The following is a 15,847-nucleotide window of genomic DNA, read 5'->3' on the forward strand; positions in this document are numbered from 1 at the left end:
AATATTTCTTACTGGTATACCAAACCTCAAGCAGCAAGGAGAAGCCAGTACTTACAGGCAGATAGTCACCAGCTTCTATCAGCATTCCATGTTTGGACCATCTGCCAAGGCAGTGAGATAGCCAAAGACACTTTTTGCAAACAGAAAATGGTTTGGGTGCTATAGATCATTGTGCTCACAGATAAATATCCATCTGCAGCAATGTGCCATTGTGGCATAGATTGAGGAAAGTGCATCTCATTAATATCCTATCTTTGTCAAAGAACCAGCAGAGTCTTCACTGCCTGTCTGTTGTCTAATTAAGAATATCAATAGTTACCAATGTTTGAAGAGTGGTTTATTCTGCATTCTTTCCCACTTCAGTTTGCACTCTTCCATGCTTTACACCTAGCTAGTCTAGCCAGATTCTTCCCAAATTAAGAAAAGAAATTTAGTCAGACTCAAAAAAATAAAAACAAAGCAAGTACAATATATTGTAGATTACAAGATTTAACACCATTAGGAAAAAAGCATTCAGGATGTGCTATTTCAACACATAAACAATCCTTAGATAAATACATTCATGCAGTCAGAAAATGGGCAAACAGTCACACTAGACTAAATGTCAGTTTATCCATGGAATTTTACTTCAGCCTTCCATTTGGGTTTCATAATGATTTGCTGGCAAAACATTGGGTATGCCTCAAGCCAAAACCGCCTTGTGTGCAAAAAGAAATTGGAGATTTTCTTTTGCTATATGACTCCAAGTAGCATAATCGCTGATATGCCTATAAGCAGCAACAATTGTTTCCCATTAGCTCAATGGAACATCGACTTCCAGAAGGGTTTGGACTTTGGTTTTAATTCTTTACACATTAATCCTATGGACAACATCCTAGAAATCAACAGGTTCACTAATAATAATGAATAGTTATTAAATTTTAAAACAAAGCATATGTCAATAGCCAGCTCTAACCAAATGCCCTGCTTTATATAGCAACAGAATTACAGATTGCATTCCCAAAGAAACAAAACATTTCCACTCTGTTTCAGCTTTCTGGAGATTTGCTTTGCTAATAGTTCTTCTCTTCCCTCAGGAAAACTGATTTCTCCTTTCTCCTAGATTCTTGAGGCTTTGTTCTCTTCCCTGTTTCTGATTAATTTAACTTCTCTGAGGCAGCAGACCGAGTCATCGTGAACAGCAAAAAGGAGGGGAAGGCAGATCAGAATTTAAGAATAAACCAAAAGGCAGAATTCATAATACAGAGTTCTTTTCCAAGAGTAATGGGGATCTTATTCTTCCAGGGCCTGAGAAGTGTTTTTTACTCCATCTCACTGCTCTCTCATATAAATGAGGTCTAAGAAAAACTAAGAGTATTGAATAAGTTGGTGGCATTAAAGCTCTTTTAACCAGTCTGCCCCCAAAATGATTTTCAGGAGAGAGTGAGGGTACAGAGGGGCTGGAACAACATGCCACACTGAAAACATCTTAACAGTTTTCCTCTTGTGAATTTATATAATATGCAGTGAAGGAGGGAAATGATCTTCCTTTCCTGGACTTGAAAGTAACAAGCAAGTTCTGAAAATAACCTGAAGTGACAGGACTAGCAAAAAGCTTCACAAGGGGCTCCTGACACACTGCTGTATTTCAAATTAATTAATTAATTAAATACATTTACATAAAAGGCAGACAGAATACTAAGGAAATGCCATCACCGGCAAAAATCTGTGAAGCAAAGAGATCTGACAGGTGTGAAAAGCACAGTAACTGTGTAAGAACTGTACTGAAACCTCACTGCTCTCTCCAGCTGGGGTGTGCAGAGTGAATCGTGATTTTTGCTTTCTTCAAAAGCTGGAAAGGGTTTCTAGGACAGCAAAACTACATAACAGACTGCAGTAATCTTGTAGGAAAGCCAAGTTTTGAAAGCAAGTTCCAGGGAATTATTCCTGATCAGTTCTTTGATTTTGGATCTGTCAAACCCTGCTGCTTAAGGGAAATTAGAAACATTTTTTATGTTAATTTAATTTTAATTTTTACATCCTGGTTTCAAAATGACCACTGCTGTCCATGGAATGGGTACAGAATCAGGCATTTTGTTTAGAAAAGGTGACTGCACAGGACCCACAGTTGATGGGGCAATTATATAAAAAATTGCTGTTCAGACTGATTTTCTTCATGCACAGCAGTCTAAGGGGAGACAATCTGTCAAAAGGTATTTCTCTAGTGGTTTCTGCTGTTAGAAAACTTTTCCAAGTGGCACCAATGGAATGCAATTTCTTTTAATTTTTATCATTTTCATTTTGGAAAACAATTTCACTGTAGGCTAATTAAAAAAACCCAACCAAACCAACAGAAACAAAACAACAAAACCAACAAGTAAATGTTTTCAAAATGTCAACAGAACCTGCTTTATAAAGTTATTTATTTAGCCTTCTGAGAACATACTGAAAATGGCTACGAATCTTGTAAGACTGAAGCTCCACTGAATGCAAATTCCCTGCAGCTAGCTATCATACTAGTACAGCTGCGCACATGAACTCTGGCAAGCAACAAAGCTGCTTAATAAATGATCTTGTAAACCAGCTCAGTGCTGGCACAGAATGTATCCAAGGATTTCAGCAACAGCTGGTGCTCTGTCTAGCTGAAGAGGCTTCTAACCTATCTAACTTTTTGAGGCTTAAGATGTAGTTTGAAACCTGGGAAATTCCTTCCTTTATTTAAACATCTTTTGATTAAAAATATAAGCAGTAGACATACAGAACAGCCTTATGTTAGGCCTCATTCCCTGACACTTAAGTGCAGATCCCCCACCCCTTCTTCCCCTGCAATGCACAGGAGTGACAAGAGACAGTCTGGTAAGACACAGCTCCTACAATTAACTAGAGATTACCTGGGGTAAAAAATAATTTAAAAAAACTCAACCAAAGAAAACCAACCAGTCTCAAGAGAAAATGAAAGCAGTTAATATTTACATAGTTACATCACATATTAAAAAATCCATTCACATAAAACAAAGATTGAAGTTATAGCAAGCACTGGGAAGCAGATAGTGACGGGAGGGAAAATACGGAATGACAGTTTCATCATGGATAAATGCCAGAATTAGAGCTGAATGCTGTTTTACCTGGGAATTGCAAATGGTCTAAACTGTGCTCCAAAATTACAGATTAGCATAAGTTCAGAGAAATGTGGCATAACAGATGCCAATGGGAAAAACAAAGTGTAGTTGGACATAAAGAAAACAATGAGTTAGCACAGTGAGTGATCCATTTTATTATGCACTATGTCTTGGCAAAGCATCGTGGATGAGCCACCTGCGTTACACACAATACTGATAAAAACTATAAATTATTGGACAGGTGAGAGCAGGAGATACAGACAGTATCCTGATGTTATAACCTGAAATACTGAACATTTCAGTGCCTTGAAGAATGGTCATCCCATTTGGGAAAAAAACCCCAACACAACAACATAAACCAACTGAAGGAAATAAAAAGCCCAATTAAAGCATTACCTTAGTGGTCTACTTCCAAAATTGGTGTTTCATATTAGATAAATTAGCATCAACAAATCAATTTCTCTCTTGAAAAAAATACTGTAAAAATTACTGTAAGAATTCTTTTCTAAACGGTCATTAGACACCATCTAATATTTCCTTCCAAGATTAGGTATATTAATTCCAGAACCTAAGCTAAAATTTCTGTAAGTGCCACTGGTACTGTCAGTCAAATTTCCTCTCTAATTTCAACTGGATACAACCCTCAAAGTTCCCTCAAATGAGACCCTGTATTGTAGTGTGTTGCTCATGTGTTTCACATTTATGTTCCTAAAGTTTCAGCAGTTATGTTTCACCAGGAATTGACATAATCCTGATTTATTCAACTTTTCTTTTAGATTGAGTAATAGGTGACAGAGTTCTCCAAAACTTACTAGAATAAAATATTCACAAATTGTGTGATGCAAGACATACCATACAGAACCTATAAAAAGGAATCAGAATTTCAGTATAATGATTTTCCTATTCTAGAATCTCCCAGAAATGCACCTGTATCACAAAACTTCTTAGTTGTACAGGACTTGCACTCTTATCAACAGCAATGATTTTGCTGCAGGTATGACTAACATCCTCCAGCAGAATAGGTTTGGGATACTACCCCAGTTTTCACATTACTTAATAGAAACATCGACCAGTTTATTATGATAGCTAGCAAGCCTTAAAAGTCTTGCAAATTAAAACTGGAACACAGAAGTAAAGCTCGGGGGGGGGGGGGGGGGGTACACTGTTGTCAATAGGACACCGTAGAAATCACACCTAGTAAACCTTCAGTTTGCCAAGCTGTGAGAGACTACAAGCAGGAAGAAAAACAAGCCTAAAATTGAAAGTGATCTCCACAAGTCAGAGAACTAATCTGAAAAAATACAGTACAGTAAGAAGGACATTGATTACATAAAGCAAAGACGGGGCAAGTGTTATGCAGGGTTCTGCAAAAAGGATCTGGAGTTTCACGTTCCTCAAACTGGATGCGAGTTAAACATTGCAAGAAATGCAAACTTGTTGGGGTTTTAAAAGGGACTACTGCATGGCATACATCTCTATTCTATACTCTCACACTCCTCTAGTCCACTCTAGCAGAATTTAACCTGCCGAGGTTCACATACAATGCTTAAAGACGGACGTGAATCAAGTGGGGAGAGGAATCATAGAACTAAAATAAAAACAACCAGAGGCCTTAAAAATGGGGAAGAGTGAGAGAACTGGATGTTTTTAGTCTAGAGATGACATTCTAATGACATGGATAATTGGAAACAAGATTGCTTTGCTTTGGGAGGTTACAGAACTCCATCTCTGAAGGTTTTCAGGCACGAATCGTGACAAAAATTAGATAGGAAGGTTTTAGATTAACTTGCATCTTTTCTGAAGGAAATCGGATGCAGTAGATTAGCACTATCATTCTACTCGCAGAGCTCTGGAAAACAACATACAGAAGGCCAGTACTTTCATTCTAAACATGTAGCAGCTTCAGGAAGTACCTTTTGTGCAGTGGTCTAAACACCATACCAAATTACCTCAGTGTGTCCATCATGGGAGTTTGCAGTAGGGGCTGGAACACATTTAGAGAGATTATCTAGATGTTCTTTAACCCCAAGGCAGAATCAACTGTACCTAAACCATTCTTGAAAGGTGTATCTGTAATTCAAGGTGACCCATCTTGGCTTACAAACTCCACGGGGTTAAATCTCATGACCAATAGCAAGACTGTTTTGGAAGGCAGCAGTAGGATAATGTGACATGCCAGCTGTGGTGGACACACGGGATACCGAGATCAAGACTGCTGGATCATCAGAGCCAGGCAGTCAGCCTAGTCCCAATCTTTCACGGTGAGATCTAAGAAAAAGTTGTTTTTATCAACTGCGTGTGAACTTCTCCTGTAGTTTCTCCTCTCCTTGGCCTTCAGCATACACAGTATGCACTCATAGCTGCTAGTCAAGTGAAGTTTCTGATAAGCATGTTGTGAAGGGGAAAGTGATGGAACACCTTATCCTTGGTGCCATCTTAAGGCATACCAAGGATAAGAGGGTTATGAGGGGCAGTCAACATGCCTTTACCAAGGGGAAGTCATGCTTGACCAACCTCATAGCCTTTTATGAGGAAATAACACAGTGGATGGATGATGGCAGAGCGGTGGATGTGGTCTACCTTGACTTCAGCAAAGCATTTGACACAGTCTCCCACAGCATCCTCATAGCTAAACTGAGGAAGTGTGGTCTGGATGATCAGGTAGTGAGGTGGACTGCAAACTGGCTGAAGGACAGAAGCCAGAGAGTTGTAGTCTATGGGGCGGAGTCCAGTTGGAGGCCTGTATCTAGTGGAGTGCCTCAAGGGTCAGTACTGGGACCAGTATTATTTAATATATTCATCAATGATTTAGATGAGGGAATTGAGTGTACTGTCAGCAAGTTTGCTGATGACACTAAGCTGGGAGGAGTGGCTGACACACCAGAAGGCTGTGCTGCCATCCAGCGAGACCTGGACAGGCTGGAGAGTTGGGCAGGGAGTAACTTGATGAAATATAACAAGGGAAAGTGTAGAGTCCTGCATCTGGGCAGGAACAACCCCGGGTTCCAGTATAGGTTGGGGAACGACCTGTTAAAGAGTAGTGTAGGGGAGAGGGACCTGGGGGTCCTAGTGGACGGCAGGATGACCATAAGCCAACACTGTGCCCTTGTGGCCAAGAAGGCCAATGGCATCCTGGGGTGTATTAGAAGGGGGGTGGTCAGTAGGTCGAGAGAGGTCCTCCTCCCCCTCTACTCTGCCCTGGTGAGACCGCATCTGGAATATTGTGTCCAGTTCTGGGCCCCTCAGTTCAAGAAGGACAGGGACCTGCTGGAGAGAGTCCAGCGCAGGGCAACTAAGATGATTAAGGGAGTGGAGCATCTCCCTTATGAGGAAAGGCTGAGGGAGCTGGGTCTCTATAGTTTGGAGAAGAGGAGGCTGAGGGTTGACCTTATTAGTGTATATAAATATGTAAAGGGGGAGTGTCACGAGGATGGAGCCAGGCTCTTCTCAGTGGCAAACAATGATAGGACAAGGGGTAATGGGTACAAACTGGAACACAAGAGGTTCCACTTAAACTTGAGAAGAAACTTCTTCTCAGTGAGGGTGACGGAACACTGGAACAGGCTGCCCAGGGGGGTTGTGGAGTCTCCTTCTCTGGAGACATTCAAAACCCGCCTGGACACATTCCTGTGTAACCTTATCTAGGTGTTCCTGTTCCAGCAGGGGGCTTGGACTAGATGACCTTTTGAGGTCCCTTCCAATCTCTAGCATACTGTGATACTGTGAAGGGGGTCTTTAAGTCTGTCACCTTGATGTAACCTCTCCTACAAAATCTCAGCGACGGATTCAAAATGATCAGGTGAATATCCATTATTCAGTATGATCAGATCTTTCTTCTACCCTCTCACTTATAGACTGAACAGTTCCCAGTCACAGCTTTCTCTTACGTTTCCTTAACCTCTATCTTCTCATTAACAAAGTCCTTTCCAATCAACCCATGTAAACCCAAATCTAATACTTCTAAAAGTGATATAAAGTGCAAATTTCTCAAAGAACTAGGACAAACATAATTCTTTAAAATAGAAATTACCAAGTAACTTTTACCAGAGAAACCAAGGCAAGAATTTGAAGTGTGTACTGTCAATTTGACAGACACTGCAGTTCTGTGCAGCATACCCAAGTACTGGTTCCCTAGGCATTTAATTCTTCCATCATCAAAATGAAAAGGTATACCACAGGCATTACACTGCCAGTCTTCTTTTAATAGGTATATGTAGGCTGCCAGATACAGTAACGATGGTGCTCCAGCAGGAGAAACCTACACATGGACACCTAATATCAGAACATTGTGTCATAAGAATCAGTCCCTCCTCGACAAAAATAAAATATATATGCCCCATGACAAACCCAATTTTCCATATATCCATAAAGCCTTCTTCATGAAAGGGAAATATTTGTTTCTCCACAAATAAATTATATATTAGAGTTCAAGCCAGAATAAATTAGTTTCCTAATTGCTTTTCAGTATGATCTACTTAAGCCTGTTATCTGTGAACTGTAGAAGAACCAGTTAAATCTGTGTCATAATTCAGTTTAGTCCTAAAAAAAAAACCCCAAAAAGCTATTTTAAGTCTAACCTCAGAAAAAGTATATGGTGTAATATGTCAACTGGTAACATAATTATAGAATAATAGTGATATACAGATACATACAAAAATGGTTCCTAGAGCTTACATGCATTATCCTATTCTGCAGAAGTGTTTTTATAGAGCCTTTTGTAAGTATCAAAGACAAAATCCCACTACCACTGAAGACAACTTGTTTGCTTTGCTACTGATTTAGGTGACAAATAACAGGATAGAAATGTGTTGCAACTCAATTAAAAACACAGGAAAAGAAACAAGTATTTCCCTTTATTAATATATATGTATCTGTTTATCATACAAGCTATCAATATGTACATGAACATTCAAGATTAAATATTAGTAATAAGCAAATACTCTATCATGAAGTAATTTATATTGTTATAAATGATTTGGAAGAATATAAATTTGAACCAGATAAGTACTGACTTCAAGTATTCCAGGTTGGTTTTGAATCAGTTAGCAGCAAGATAACACACTATAAAAAACTGATCATGAGAAACCTGTCTTCTTAATATATATCTTATGTTATTCTTACTCCTTGGCCAGCTGTACATTGGTCGGTTTTGCTCCAATAGGTATCCCATATTTGTGCAAAGTGTTGATTAAAATTTCACGCATTTCGTTGTTGTAGGAGTCAAAGTCAAATACATTTCGAACAACATTTGCCAGTCCTTCAGTTGGAAATTTCTGTGAAGAAACAAAGAGCCCAAGCTTGTTTTACTGAGGATCTGTTAAATCACAGCATATCATTAAATACTTCTAAAATCAGTAGTTACAGCGGTAACTTTGCTCAGCTTAGACAAGTGCTCAGATAATGATCTTTTAGCTTTCAGAATAAAGAAGGTAATCAAGTCAGAATGAAGTTACTGACACTAAACTTGAATTAAACAAACAAGCAGGAGACAATTATTTAAATACTCAACATAATTCATGTTTTAAAGATTCATCTTAATTATACACATAACAGGATTGTGTAATCATTGGAACATGTAATTAAATATAGCTTGTATTCTTTGAATTTGGAACTGCTTTTTTGGTAATGTAAAGATCTGACATAAATACATATATTTGTACAATTCAACTACACAATTCATTTAAGAATTCTGATTCTTAATGTTGAATATAGAAAAGAAAAAGATACGCTGCTTACTAAAAATGATTTTAGGTCATGAACGATTTGATTAAGATTTGCATACGTGTGTTTTCCTAGAAAAAAGTACTACTTGAAATGTGCTGTGTGTATAAAAAAAAAAAGTTTATCAAACTTTCGTTAGTATTTCAAACAATGCAAGTTTTGCCACTGAACTGGACTGATGATTTAAGGCCAGTGTGTTCTTCCAGGTTTCAGAACTGATGCTCATATATTCCCACACCTTTAATTATTGTTGTTCACAAGACGAAAACACATTTTCCTGCCTCTCATTTCCCACTAAGAACTAGAAGGCAGTAAGGCTCAAAGCCTTGACTGAGCAGTCAATTGAACACATGTAATAGGAATAGACTGAAGAAGGGTGTTATTAGAACCTGCAGAAGACCCTATAGGTGTGAAAAGCCGTGAACTGACTGCAAGTGCTTAGTACCTTCCACTGTCTTTTGATTTGCCATGAAACTCTAATAGTAAACATGTACATGTCCCCATTTAGATTAAGGCAGATTTCAGTGGACGTGGACCTTAATATATGCAGGTATAATTTCAGGCTTAAATAAGCTAATTTTTTAAAGGAACATTTAGGTATTAGAATTAGAATATGTATTTATGTGCAATTGAGATTTTACTTGTCACTGACAAAAACAGCTGTTTAAGTTGAACATGTTGACACAGCTAAGTCGCTGAGCCTTTCACAGATACTTATCAACAAAACATCTGAAAAAATCATCTTACTCTTGTAAGATGGTGTGTTGGGTTTGCGAGAGGAGTGAGAATATGCAAGAGAAACATCCCTGCAGACACCACAGTCAGTGCAGAAGGAGGGTGAGGAGGTGCTCCAGGCACAGGAACAGAGATTCCCATGCAGCCTGTGGTGCAGACCATGGTGAGGCAGCTGTCCCCCTGCAGACCATGGAGGTCCATGGGCGAGCAGATCTCCACCTGGAGATCAGCCCATGGAGGATCCCACACTGGGGCAAGGGGATGCCTGAAGGAGGCTGTGACTCTGTGGGAATGTCCTGGGTTCAGCAGTAGCAGTCAGTTTGTGAAAAAACTCCTGGCAGGACCTGTGGCCCCGAGGAGAGAGGAGCCCACACTGGAGCAGGTTTGCTGCAGGACTTGTGACCCCATGGGGGACCAACATCGGAGCAGCCTGTTCCTGAAGGGCTGCACCTCATGGGAAGGGCCCATGTTGGAGCAGTTCATGAAGGACTGTCTCCTGTGGGAGGGACCCCATGCTGTAGCAGCGTAAGAGTGTGAGGAATTCTCCCCCTGAAGAGGAAGAAGTAGCAGAGACAAGATGTGATGAACTGACCACAACCCTCATTCCCCATTCTCCTGTGGTGCTGGCAGGGAGGAAATAGAGAATTTGTGAGTAAAGTGAAGACCAGAAAGAAGGGAAGGGTTGGGAAAAGGTGTTTTAAGATTTGGTTTCTATTTCTCATTATCCTACTCTGATTTAATTGGTAATAAATTAAACTAATGTCCCCAAGTTGAGTCTGTTTTGCCTGTGGCAGTAACTGGTGAGTGAGCTCTCCCTGCCTACAAGCCTTTCTTCATATTTTCTCTCCTCTGTTCAGCTGAAGAAGGCAGTGATAGAGCAACTTTGAATGGACACCTGGTGTCCAGCCAGGGTCAACCCACCACAGATGTAAATGGAATAAATCAAATCAAAAGAATTAAAAAAAAGAAAACTCACCACATTACTATATATCCTAGCACTTTACCACCTAACTGCTTTATTTTACCTTTTTTTTTTTTTTTTTTGGCAAGAGATGGGAGTGAGAATGTTTATTTTAAACTTCTCACTTTTTCCTCATATGCCTTTCATTCAAATACTACATCTTTGAGACAAGGACCTGGATGCTCCCATCTCAGTATGGCACATTTACAGAGATGAAGATAAGCATGTGAAGAAGTATTTTAAGGAGATCAAGTCTTAATTGTTTTTTCTCCATTAGTGAGCAAGGCTTGTACAAAAGCCTTTAAAACAGACTTGGCACAATATGATAAATTGTATTATCTATCTAAATTAATAAATGCATTACAAGTAAAGCTATTTGAGTCCTGAGTAAAAACTAAAATAGAGGAAACCTGAAAATTTTCATAAACGTTCTGACCCGTACTCTTAATCAAACATCAGCCTTAGCCAGGAATTTAGTATTCTCCCGACTTAATAAATATCTAATCTCTGCAATAAAATATCCATGACACAAGCAATACTAAAATTAGCTAGTTACAGTGCATATCCTACCACCGCTAGGAACAGGCTTGTACAAACCTTCTTTATAATGTGCGGTGTCCATGCCACAGAATATTTCAGTACTACTGTTGGTATAAAAGCAAGCAAAACTGCATCCTGCTTTTTAAACCTGTCCCCGAGGTTACCTATTAGAAGCCTATTGGAAGTTCCTACCTGAAACCTATTAGAAGTTCTGCACTATTACAGCTTAGCAAAATACAAGTTAGTGTGGGAAAACAAGAAGCTGTCCTATTGCCTCTGCCATCCTCGTTACCATGTCCATTCTTTAAGGAATGAAACAGGTACTAAACCATAAAGTTTCTCCCAACAGCTATTCTAACTAAAGACTATAAATATTTCACATGTAATGTAAATGCAAAAAGTTTATGTTAAAGCTACTTAGTACACAGTGTGCAGGACTGTATCTCAGTCTGTTTTCAAGTATATCTTCTTTTTGATAACAAGAACAAAGTATGTCCAGAATTATGCATACTCTATATAACCCAACCCTATTATTTAGAACATTCATGAAGATGAATAGTGCATTTTCTTCCCTTCTCACTGCAAAGCACAACCAACAAACTGGCACCAAGCTGTCTTGTTCACTCATGACCTACTCTTTCACCTGCCCTGCACAAGATACTGCAGAAAGTTTTGTCAAGTGTTTAAAACATTATCTGTTTTTCACTAGTAGTCTCCAAGTTTTCTGAATCATTGTGTAACTCCTGACAGATACCCTTCTGACTGAACTGCCTCAACAGTTCTATGTCTCTTTTACCAGCAGGACATCAGAAAAAAATTATTTCTTCAGGTACAACTCATAGCTGCTGTCAATAAAACATGTTCTGAACACAAGCCACTTGTCAAAAAGCCCTTTACTTCAGTTATTAAAAAAATCACAACTCTCTTGTTTCAATCAGAACAAATCCAACAACTTTTTAATAACTGTCTGGACAGCTGCTTACTGAAGAAAGGCCATGATAGTTCACTTGAAGAACACACACACAAAAAAGCTTGAATGCTTGAGCTGAACATTTTTTAAAAATCATTTGGTTGCTATTGATTTTTAAAACCAGATTACTGGAGGAAACACTGATCTCTCATCAGTCTGTCTGGTTCTCATTCATTGATTCTTCCCCTTACAAGTAACACCTTTGTGTGTACCTTAGAGTATTTTCACAGCTTAGATTCTTGGCTGGTCGTTAAAATAGTAGGTAATATAGGCTTTGCTTTTAACAATTTTATATTTTTATATATATATTTTATGCTTTATTTGATATAGAGTTGTGACAGAATTCAGCTTGGTAAGAAATCCATCTTTTTATGAATTTATCTTTCCATGAGTACATGCTTTGCTACAGTCTGCTTAAAAGGTATCAGCAAGATAGTAGCTTCCCACTGCAAATACAGAATCTTAATTAAAATATGCTATACACACTACCACCACACTGAAAACAGTGACAAATTATCTGGCATCCAGTCTGTAATGAGTCCAGATTTTTGTTTCAGACGTCTCCCTCATGCTCTTACTACCACTCCATATTCTAGTCCCTTCAGATGCCTGCATGTTTCCCGTCTGGACAGTGCCACCCCAAAGGCCCACCCTGCCACCATGACACTAACAGATGTCTCCCTACATGCTCATTTCTCCATGGCCTTGGCTTCCCCCTTTATACCCAATACCTTTTCACTGAATACTGCTGTGCCTCCTTAGTTGTCCTGTCAGCAGAGCAAGACACATCATGTCTATGCCTCATCCTGAGCGACAGGCATATTAATTGATGAAACAGTGCTCATGTCTTTACTGGGCATATTTACTGTCAACCAAAACAGCTGAATTCTCTCCCTGCCTTTTAATTCACAGGGACACTAATCAAGATTTCTATCTGCTCCTCCCTGTCACATAGCCACTGATCTTGATTAAGCCAGCAGAAACCTAATTCTCTTTGAAAACTGGTAACTGATACTCACCGTGGTTGGCCAAAAGGGTAAATGGTTATTACTGATGTGCATTTGGCAGCAAGGTGAGAAAGGGATACAAACTGTGATTTGATAAGCCTAGTTTCCTTTTGAGGTTAGGCTAAATGGAAAAAAGTACTGTCTATGCGCAAAAGCTTACCAAACAGGCCTAAAAGCCTAACAATTAGTAGACTTCAGGGCCAGAAGGCAGCTTAGACATTTACTGCTTGGAAACTGTTATACTAGTGCTGTGCTATAGTATAGTATAGCACTATACAGTGTTATACTATTTAGTGTTATACTATATTAGAAAGCAATCTCAGATACGAATAAGAAAGACAGCCTATCAGAAAAATCTCAACTTTCCCAAACTCAACAGAGTTATAAAAAACGCTATTTCGATTTTATCTGCACTAATGTGGCTTGCCTGATTAACATGGGGTGAATCTTGACTCTGCAAAATAACATACAAAAGGTCTTAAGAAAACTAGCGTATTAGATTGCAGAGAAGCAGTCATAGCATATGCCGGTAGTTACGGGAAGCATATGGTAACTCAGTGGAGCAAGAGCTTCTCATCTTGCCCATAAACCACTATTAGCATAAATACTTTTGACATTTGACACAGTCTGAAAACTGCAGGCGAGCAAGACAAAAAGGCTATATTCAGGTCACCTGCAGTCTAGAGCTACAAGACCCAAATTCCCTATACAATCTGTGGAAAGAAATAGTATCAGCAACCAATTTAGGCACCTGCATTAGACAACTTTTCCTATGCGTACAGTTTCAGGTCTTCAAACTCATTTGGTATCTCAAGATTCACCAAAAAAACCTCTCCTTAAGAAAAAGCTGGTATAGAGGCAACCTAGCTCTAAATGCAATGTGTATGCTACAACTAATTGCTACAGGTTCTCCGCTTGCATAATCTTTATGGGAAGATGCTCTTGTAACTACACTGTAGACACAATCCTATATTTTGATGACAGCAATTAATCGGAGTACAGAGATTAGCCTAATAATATGTTGATGTAATCAGAATGCTTTTTAACTGACTAGCCCCGATGCGTTCTCAGATAACAGCAATCAACACATTTTTTTTCCAAAACATCCAACCTTTTTTTACAGAAGCAAAATATTCCAAAATTGTGTGGAAGAAATCAACACAATAGTACAAAGAGAGTGGGGCTGTGGAACTGCTGTAAGGGAAATAGTTTAACAACATGACTAACTTCCCTCCTTCCTTCCTAAGGACCAGCAATTTTATTGACTCATTTCCCTCCTTCCTCTTTCTTTTCTACCTGAAGACCTAAAAGCTTCTTACTTTGGAATAACCATTATGTTTATATTCATTGTTTACATTTGGCTACTCCCAGCCATTTTATTATTCAGATTGAAAAACAAGTTACAGTAAACAAAATGTTGCATCCTTTCAGAGACTGGGATCTTGAAAACAAAAGTTACAGAAGAAACCAAAGCTGCATGTTGTAGACTTATTTGGGTATTTACACTTGATTTTGAAAGTAGTGAAATCTTAGCAGACAGGAAAACCTGCCCGGTGATCCGTGCCCAACGATGAAGGAAAGATGCTAGGAAGGAAGGTAGGACTAGTCAAAGAGTATGAAGACAGGAAAATGCTAATTTAACAAAACCCCTAAACCACCACTTTTCAGATGCACAGCAACTGTTCCTCAAGTTTGCAATTTTTCCACTTTCATTTCAAATGTAACTCTGTGTTTAGAGATCAGCATGTACATGTTCTATCATTTTAGCAAACAAATACCCATCAACTGGTAATAGATCCTAATAAACTACTTTGCTTATGTGTTTATTTGGATGGATTCTTCAGCTTTTAGGTCTGAATTTTGCTAACCTTTAGTACAAAGTTGTAAAGACAGCATTCTTGGTATCACAGTAACACCAATTTACTTTGTCTCAACACCTCGCTGCATCCCAGAAACCACAGAGCACAAAATCTATCTTCCCCAGAAATTTGGATGAACTGAGGATTTTTAAAAGTAGTAATTTTAAGCTGCAGGATCTAAATGTCTGTATATGCATGAATGAATGTATGTATGTTCATGAGCACAAACACAAAACCATCAGGCAACCCTGTTATACTATGCAGTGTTATACACGGAAATAAGTCAAATGATTTGTGAGAAATTATATTCTAATTGTAGCAATTACATCCATATTTCCACTAAACTTTTCTTCAATCTAAGATTCAATAATTCAAGAAATAATGTACAAATTAACAAATTCTGATTTTATGATTATAAACAGGACAAAATAAAACCACTGCTATTTCAAAGAGTGTTAAGATACTTTATATTTCAAGTATTTCAGGCAAAAAGTATCCTTCAACTTATAAAGACAGAAGTCAGGCTCTACCGCAATCTTTAAAAAAAGATCATCATTAAATCAGAATTCATGATTTTACAGTTCAAATGTGTGTAGGAAGCAACCATGGATCCTAAGTACCTGTTTGCTAAGTTTTTATCCATCTAACATTTTCCTTAGGAAAACTCCATCAGTGATGTATTATTGGTATGCAACAGGAACTTGTTTTCCCCCAGGAAATTATTAAAACCAAAAATTTTATAGCAGCATAAAGTGAACAGCTCCACTGCTCTGGAAGTATTGTATGCTGAATATGAAATTTTTCAGTGAAGGCTAGTATGAACACTGCATATGGTATTCACATATATGAATGTGGTATTTGCTCACATAGTAGAAAAGTAGACTCTCAGGGTTTGTGGTTTTTTGTTAAATATCTATGAATATACAGAAAAATATCTGCCTGTATATATCTGTGAT

General features: G+C 38.5%; 1 protein-coding gene across 1 annotated transcript in view; it reads right to left on the minus strand.

The window, feature by feature from the left end:
* Positions 1-15,847, minus strand: part of VWA8 (von Willebrand factor A domain containing 8) — a gene marked incomplete at both ends in the record, with an annotated part of 186,731 nt that overhangs the window by 61,720 nt on the left and 109,164 nt on the right. Inside the window, one exon of the mRNA XM_080612926.1 lies at positions 8,220-8,371. Coding sequence (XP_080469052.1) covers positions 8,220-8,371 — 152 coding nt within the window. The remainder of the gene's footprint in view (positions 1-8,219; positions 8,372-15,847) is intronic.

Source organism: Psittacula echo (genome assembly GCF_963264785.1).
Source record: "Psittacula echo genome assembly, chromosome: 3".
NCBI lineage: Eukaryota > Metazoa > Chordata > Aves > Psittaciformes > Psittacidae > Psittacula > Psittacula echo.